Source organism: Primulina tabacum, chromosome 15, assembly GCF_025594145.1.
Source record: "Primulina tabacum isolate GXHZ01 chromosome 15, ASM2559414v2, whole genome shotgun sequence".
NCBI classification, from domain to species: Eukaryota; Viridiplantae; Streptophyta; class Magnoliopsida; order Lamiales; family Gesneriaceae; genus Primulina; species Primulina tabacum.
This window is the reverse complement of record NC_134564.1, coordinates 24983918-24991530: the sequence shown is the minus strand read 5'-3', so window position 1 is coordinate 24991530 and position 7613 is coordinate 24983918. Positions and strand designations below refer to the sequence as shown.

Sequence of the window (7613 nt, the reverse complement as noted above, 5' to 3'; positions counted from 1 at the left end):
GTAGATCCCAATCAGGTGCCACCAAGACAGGAGCCGTCACCAAGCGCTCCTTCAAATCCTCGTATGCCTGTAAACAGTCAGAATGAAAATCAAAAGGCACATCTTTCATAAGTAGGGAAGATAGAGGTTTTGCAATTTTAGAAAAATCTTTGATAAAACGCCGATAAAAGCCGGCGTGGCCTAGAAAACTTCTATCTCCCTTTACTGAGGCTGGTGGTGGTAGGTTCTTTATTACTTCAATTTTTGCTTTGTCCACCTCAATTCCTTTTTCCGAAACCTTGTGCCCTAAAACAATTCCCTCTTGTACCAAGAAATGACACTTTTCCCAATTGAGCACCAAGTTCGTCTCCTCGCATCTTCTCAACACGGATCTCAAATTCTGCAAACACTCATCAAACGTTGCACCAAAGATAGAAAAATCATTCATAAATATTTCAAGAAAGGTTTCAATCATATCATGGAATATAGCAGTCATACAGCGCTGAAATGTAGCAGGTGCATTACAAAGACCAAAAGGCATACGGCGAAAAGAAAAAGTGCCATAAGGACAAGTGAAAGTGGTTTGCTCTTGGTCCTCAGGTGCAATAGTGATTTGATTATACCCCGAATATCCATCTAGAAAACAATAAAATTCAAGCCCTGCTAATCTCTCCAACATTTGATCAATAAAGGGAAGGGGGAAATGGTCCTTACGGGTGGCATCATTCAGTTTCCTATAGTCAATGCACACTCTCCACCCCGTAACAGTTCTTGTGGGAATAAGTTCATTCTTTTCATTGGTGATCACCGTAATCCCTCCTTTCTTAGGCACACATTGAACCGGACTTACCCACGCACTATCGGAAATGGGGTAGATAATACCTGAATCGAGAAGCTTAATAGTTTCAGCCTTCACTACCTCTTGCATCTTTGGATTTAGTCGTCTTTGAGGTTGCACGAGAGGTGAGTACTTTTCTTCCATCAAGATTTTATGCATGCATATCGATGGACTGATTCCGTTTATGTCTGCCACCTTCCAGGCGAATGCTCTTTTGTGCTCCTTGAGAACTTGCAACAATTTTTCCTCCATAGCATCTGTCAAAGCAGCAGAAATAATGACAGGCAAAGTGTCATTCTTACCTAGAAATATGTACTTCAGGTGCGGAGGTAAGGGTTTGAGTTCAAGCGTCGGTGGTTCCTCGATGCTTGACTTTGGAGGGGTCAAATCTCTGCGTTCTCCCAGATCTTCCAGTCTCATCCTCATCGGCCTTCTCCATGGAGGGTTGGCATTGAAGTATGCTACTATTTCAGCTTTTTATTCGTCCAAGTCATCATCCTCCAATTCAGTTGTGAGGGTGGCTTCCAAAGGGTCCCCAAGAGCATCCTGCACATAGTCGAAACGAGAGCATCAACAGCATCAATTCTATAACAACTATCAGAGTGTAGTGTGTGCTTAAGTGCATTAAAAACATCAAAAGTGATCTCTTCCTCGCCCACTCGTAATCTCAACTTCCCTTCTTGAACATCAATCAGGGCCTTGCCAGTCGCAAGGAATGGTCTCCCAAGAATCAAGGGCATCTCTATATCTTCCTCCATGTCAAGTACCACAAAATCCACGGGGAAAATAAATTTGTCCACTTCACTAGTACATCCTCAATCACTCCGCGGGGGTACTTGACAGATCTGTCAGCTAGTTGTAAGGACATCCGCGTCGGCTTAGGTTCTCCCAATCCAAGTTTCCTAAACACAGAAAGAGGCATCAGGTTAATACTTGCACCAAGATCACATAACGCTTTATGAAAAACAAAATCTCCAATCGTGCAAGGAATAGAGAAACTCCCTGGATCCTTAAGTTTCGGTGGGATCTTGTTTTGTACCAAAGCAGAACAATTTTCAGTAAGACTCACTGTCATGTGATCTTCCAACTTCCTCTTATTCGCTAATATATCTTTCAAAAACTTAGCATAACTAGGCATTTGCATCAAGGCATCGGCAAAAGGAATATTGATATGCAAATTTTTGAATATCTCAAGAAACTTACCGAATTGTGCATCTAGTCTTGCTTTTTTCAGTGCTGCAGGAAAAGGTGGGGGAATAACAATTTTAGGTTGTGCAGTGGGTGATGGTGTAGAGTTAGAGGACTTACCTTTGGATGTTTCAGGGTGTTCATCCGATTTTTGAGTTCTCTCTTTTTCTCTTGACTCTAAAACCTTTTCACTCTTCAACTCGATGGCCTTCACTTGCTCTTTTGGATTTGTCTCTGTGTTACTTGGCAAGGTGCCCGGCTCTCTGTTTGTGATAATTTTTGCCAACTGCCCAATTTGATTCTCAAGCCCCTCTATCGATGCATCCTGATTCTGTAGTCTAGTCTCGGTAGACGAGATGAACTTAGACATCATCTGCTCCAAATTGGACTTCTCTTCTCTAGGAGGATCGGACCTGTACATCGGTTGTTTCCCATATGATTGTCCTCCTTGTGGTCTATTCTGGCTGTTTTGACCACCCCAGGAGAAGTTTGGGTGTTGCCTCAACCCCGGATTGTATGTGTTCGAATACGGGTCATTCCTTGTGCGGTTTTGGACCCCTACTTGATTTATTGGTGCCCCTTCTTGCACATAAAATGGATTGTCATCTTGACAGTCCTTCGCATAGTGTTCCCCTCCACACTTGTCACAGAATATCTCTTGAAGACGCATCGCCGTGCCACCCACATTCAAGCTGTCTAGTTTCCTGTTTAAAGCATCAAGTTGTGCAGTAATAGCAGAAAAATCAGTTACCTGGTGAACTCCTGCACTCTTCCGCTGGTTGTTTCTTTCAGATTGAGGGTGATAGCTGCTAGCAGCCATCTCCTCTAACAATTCATATCCTTCCTCCGCGGTTTTTCTCAACAGGTTTCCACAAGCAGCAACATCTATCATAGTACGGTTAGGAGTAAGCAACCCATAATAAAATGTTTGAACGACTAACCCAAGTGGTAACTCGTGATGTGGGCATCTTCGTAGTAGATCCTTGAAGCGTTCCCATGCCTCATATAAAGATTCCTGATCGAATTGAGCAAATGTTGTAATGTCTGCCCGCAGCTTCATGGTCTTGGAGGGAGGGAAGTATTTGATGAGAAATGGTTTCGCCATGTCCTCCTATGTAGCGATCGAACCTACAGGCAAACAATTTAACCACGCTTTAGCTTTATCACGTAATGAGAAAGGAAATAAACGCAACCTAACAGCATCATCAGAAACTCCATTGAATTTAAAAGTATCGCAAATTTCAAGAAAATCCGCGATGTGCGTGTTTGGTTCATCTACTGCAGTTCCTCCAAATTGTACTGTGTTCTGAATCATCTGGATTATGGCTGGCTTGATTTCAAAGTGATTTGCCTGCACGATAGGCCTCACAATGCTAGGGCATGCACCCTCCAAAGAAGGTTGGGCATATTCCAGAGCGAACCCCAGTTAGATTCAGGCATGCTACACTTTTTAGTTATTGGGAGAATCCACATGTCTATCTTCACGACGTTCCTCCTCTTGATCATTCAACTGCCTCTCCATCAGTTCTTTTAGTCTCTGCTGCTGTCTTCTCCTGCGGAAAGTTCTTTCGATTTCAGTATCAAACTCAAGCTCCACGTCAAGTGACTGTGGCATGCACTAGACAAGATATCTGGAATAAAATATGGATTGTTAGCTAAAGAAAAATAAAATAACGCTAAAGAAAATTACTAAAAATAAAATTGTAGATTAACAGTCCCCGGTAACGGCGCCAAAAACTTGATCGAACAAAACTTGCACAGTAAAATCCCCAATAAAAATATGGTTTTGTAAGCTCGAAAATTAATCGCAAGTGCACGATGTCAAGTAATAGTATAATGTAAGTGAGTACGAATATCGTTCCACTGAAGACTGTACTTAACAATTATTCTTTTCAGTTATGAGATCTTTAGCAACGAAAATTTGATTGAGTGATTAATACTACTATGCTCAAAGAAAGATGTAAATAAAATGCTTTAATAAGTAATGAATGAGAATTAATATCTAAAATGTTGAGTAAAATTCAATGAGAAATGAATTTGTTGGGAACTTCGGTTCACCTAACCCTCGTTAATTAATTAATTCGTTCGATAGTGATTATATGCTTCCGACAGGATTTCCTTTACAATTGAACACACTCTCTCGAGCTATGCCAAACTAATTCGACTCAATGAAGTAATTAAATGTCTTTAGTTATTTATCAAAAATGAATCGCATGTCGATTTATGAAATCCCCTAGTTTTCGACCCTAAGGACTATGACTATCGGCGCGTATCCAATTTCATATGTCTATGTAAATTGAAGATCCACGGATTATACTACTCGTTCCTATCACAAGTTATTCTCTCGACTCACTCGCAATATAAAAACGTTGTTAAAGTTAGCTACGCTCTAGCAACACGAAAAAAAACAATAGTATAATCAAGAATTACGCAACAATCGAATAAAAATTAATTCAAATCAAAGTTTGGGGTAGGCTCTCCTTAAATCCCAACAAATATTAAAGTTTAGCTACTAGAATTCATGATTGAAATCAACAAAATTAAGTTCAAGTGACAAAAACTAAATAAGAAATACTAGAAGTGACGAAAAACATGAAGAGCGATGCCCGGAAATCTTCAAATCTTCAATCCAAGCGCCAGAGGCTCTCCAAAGCTTCTGGTGGCTGAATAATGGAGTCTGAATAATCCCTAATTCGTGCCTCCCTCCTTTCCATATCTTCCCTTCTCGAAAATAAGGTAAAAGATCGGACAAGAAATCTTGCCAAAATTAGGTGGCGCTCGGGCGGTAGAAAAGTACCGCTCGAGCGCCAATCTTCTGTAATTTCTTCCTTGTGGATCACTTCTCGTGCTGGGGCGGTAGAATTTCACCGCCCGAGCGCCACATCTTCTGTCCGTCTCTTCAGCAACTCGCTTCTCGCGCCCGAGCGGTAGAAAATTACCGCTCGGGCGCCAACCTTTCTGTACACAATCTTGTTGGCTTAGCACTTGGCTCCGAGTTCCGTTTTTCCGGCCATTTTTCCTGCAAATTCGTCACATCCAAGTGAGACATGATCACATGCAAATGTTTGCTATAAAATGAACAAAATGTAAACGAAATGTACGCATGCACAATGCAAACACACACAAACTAATGTAATAAAGCACGTAAAAATCACACATATCAGAGAGTATCCCACTGTACTCCAACTGTAACGTCCCAAAAATTTGAAGGTCCAAGTAAACCACATGCATGCAAGATTATCGAATTTCTTATGTGTTTTAATTAAATTATTTTTTTTGTATTTATTAAATGTGGTAGGCATGTTACCATATTTAAAATATGATTTTCAAATAGAATGCATAAAACTGCGTTTTAAAGGTTATTTGAGATGCAATCGAGGAATGGAGATCGGGGGCCATATGAAGGAAAATATTTTATTAAATAATTATTTTTAATTGTTTAATGTGAGGTGTATTTTAAATGAAATTTTCGAATATGAGGTGTTTTGAGGTGATTTTATACGCCGAGTCGTATTTTTAAACAGTATTCAATTTTCGATGAAAATATGAACTTTTCGATAACTCGGCTATTATTTTCACCATCTTTCCAAAACAAAATATTTTAAATAATTTCTATTGGGCTTAATGAGCCTAATATATCATGTTAATGGGCCCAAGCTTGCACATATGTTTAATTAACAATAAAAAGCTCTAAACCCATAACCTAAACCCTTAAAACCCACGCCCCTCCCCTCAAAAATTACAAGAACTCTTCCCCACCAGCAAACACACACACCACACATAACTTTGAAGGGTGAGCCACGAAAAGTTTGAGGAAAATTCAGCATGTCCTCTTCGTCGACGTCCCTCGAATCGCCACAATGTTTTCGTGCGTAATAAACGAAAAGGCACGTCTTAAATTTCTTTCAAACATCTTTCACACCATATTATGTATATTTGATTAAATTTGCATGAAAAATATGTTTCATAACTTATATTTTCGTTTTTATGGGCATACATGCATATAACTCATGTTTTGATGATATAAAACTCTTCCTAATGATGCACAAAGGGGTTGCCATGGTAGGAGAACCTGAAGGGATGTTTTCCAACATGTTTTAGGGTCCATAGATGAAGGTTTAAGGGCTGGACAGTAGGATGATGCATGTAGAACGAAAATAGACTCCTTAAGGGCAAAGACTCTTCGACTAGGAGTCTTCGAGGGTCACGGCTACTAGCTGCGGTTAGAGAGGGTCCAATATAATTAAGTGGGCTGCATGATGTTTCTAATATGGCGGCATGAGTGTGGCTCGAAGGGCAAGGTCGATGTGCATGCACTTGGATGGGTTTGGGGGGAAACGGGTGCATGCGTTTGGACGAGATTGAGGGGCTGTGGGTTTAGGCTTCTCAAGCTTGGTCCAATAGAGTCCATAGGGATAAATAGAGTCTCAGGGTTGTCAACTAGGGTCTGGTCGAGTTGCTTTAGGCCTAGGAGCGAAGGGATGCATGGCAAGTTAGACTAGGTTTTTCGAAAATAAAGGGCAGAAATTCAGTAGACTTTCAGGGCGATTCCGCTTGTGTTAGGTGGATTGATTTGGGTTGAACATGGTTTATTTAGGTGTTATTAAGCTTTGGTTCAAGTTTGGTTAAGTTTCGAATCAATACGAGTCAAAACCGGATGTACGTCTAAGCTTTAAAAACGTTTTGGGAAATTAGTCGAGGGGCATAATTTTACGTCTAAGAAATATTTAGGAGAATGTTTCAAGGTTATATGTTAAGTTTGGAATGATTTGGGACGTTGTTTCGAGGTCTAAAGATAAATATGAAAATTATACTTCTAGGGTTAAACGATCATTTTATACCAAAAATTGTTAGACATCCTGGCAGTGCTCTAAATTCTGTAATATATGTTAAAATAATTATTTTAAATGTTTATGGAATTATATGATGAAACGTTAATGCTAAAAGACATGTTGTATGCTTGGTTTAAAAGAAAAATGATTTTTATATATATGCATGAATTTTTATAAGTGATGAAAATATGAAACGTTGGAGGAGGTGAAGTGATTGTGACTAAGATGATGATACGATGATATGATTGGAGATATCATGAGGAAAAAGGTCCCAGAGGAAGCCCGTTTACGGGAGAAGGCCGAAGGATCCCGACGATCATATTTCCATTGACATGATATGATGATATGCTAGGTTAAGGCTTAGTTGACGGGTGAGAGTGTCGCTGATGTCCCTGCCGCCCAATATTGTGGTTATACGTAAATGGATTCATCGACCTTTAGCTGATACAGAAGTCATACTTAACGATCTAAATTCAATGAAAAGGAAAACATATACGTATATGATGAAAAAGAAAATGTTTATGATGAAAGGAAAATGTTTATGTTTATGCATGTTCATAAAAAGCTATTTTAAGTAAAAATATTTTCAATGTTGCATGTGGATGTATATGTATTACTTGTTATCATGGTTAAGATTTGCTTAGTCAATAGACTCACTAGGTGTGATCGATACAGGTGAGTATGAGTTTGATGTTAATGGGGCCTCGATGGTTGATCTTGCTAGACTGAAGGTGCACACAACCCGAGGACCGGCGCTAATTTTTCCGCACTTACGT

At 39.8% G+C, this 7613-nt stretch overlaps 1 protein-coding gene and 1 non-coding gene across 2 annotated transcripts; one reads left to right on the top strand and one right to left on the bottom strand.

Moving 5' to 3' along the window:
• Positions 1–1559: 1559 nt before the first annotated feature.
• Positions 1560–3110, bottom strand: LOC142526001 (uncharacterized). Its single transcript, XM_075630275.1, has 3 exons — positions 2249–3110; positions 2021–2053; positions 1560–1927 (listed from the first exon to the last, which is right to left on the bottom strand). Exons 1-3 carry the CDS (start codon positions 3108–3110, stop codon positions 1560–1562), a joined length of 1263 nt encoding a protein of 420 aa, XP_075486390.1.
• LOC142528138 (small nucleolar RNA R71) lies at positions 2956–3061 on the top strand. The gene has a single exon (XR_012815621.1). It is a non-coding gene; the product is annotated as a small nucleolar RNA R71 (small nucleolar RNA).
• Positions 3111–7613: the final 4503 nt, after the last annotated feature.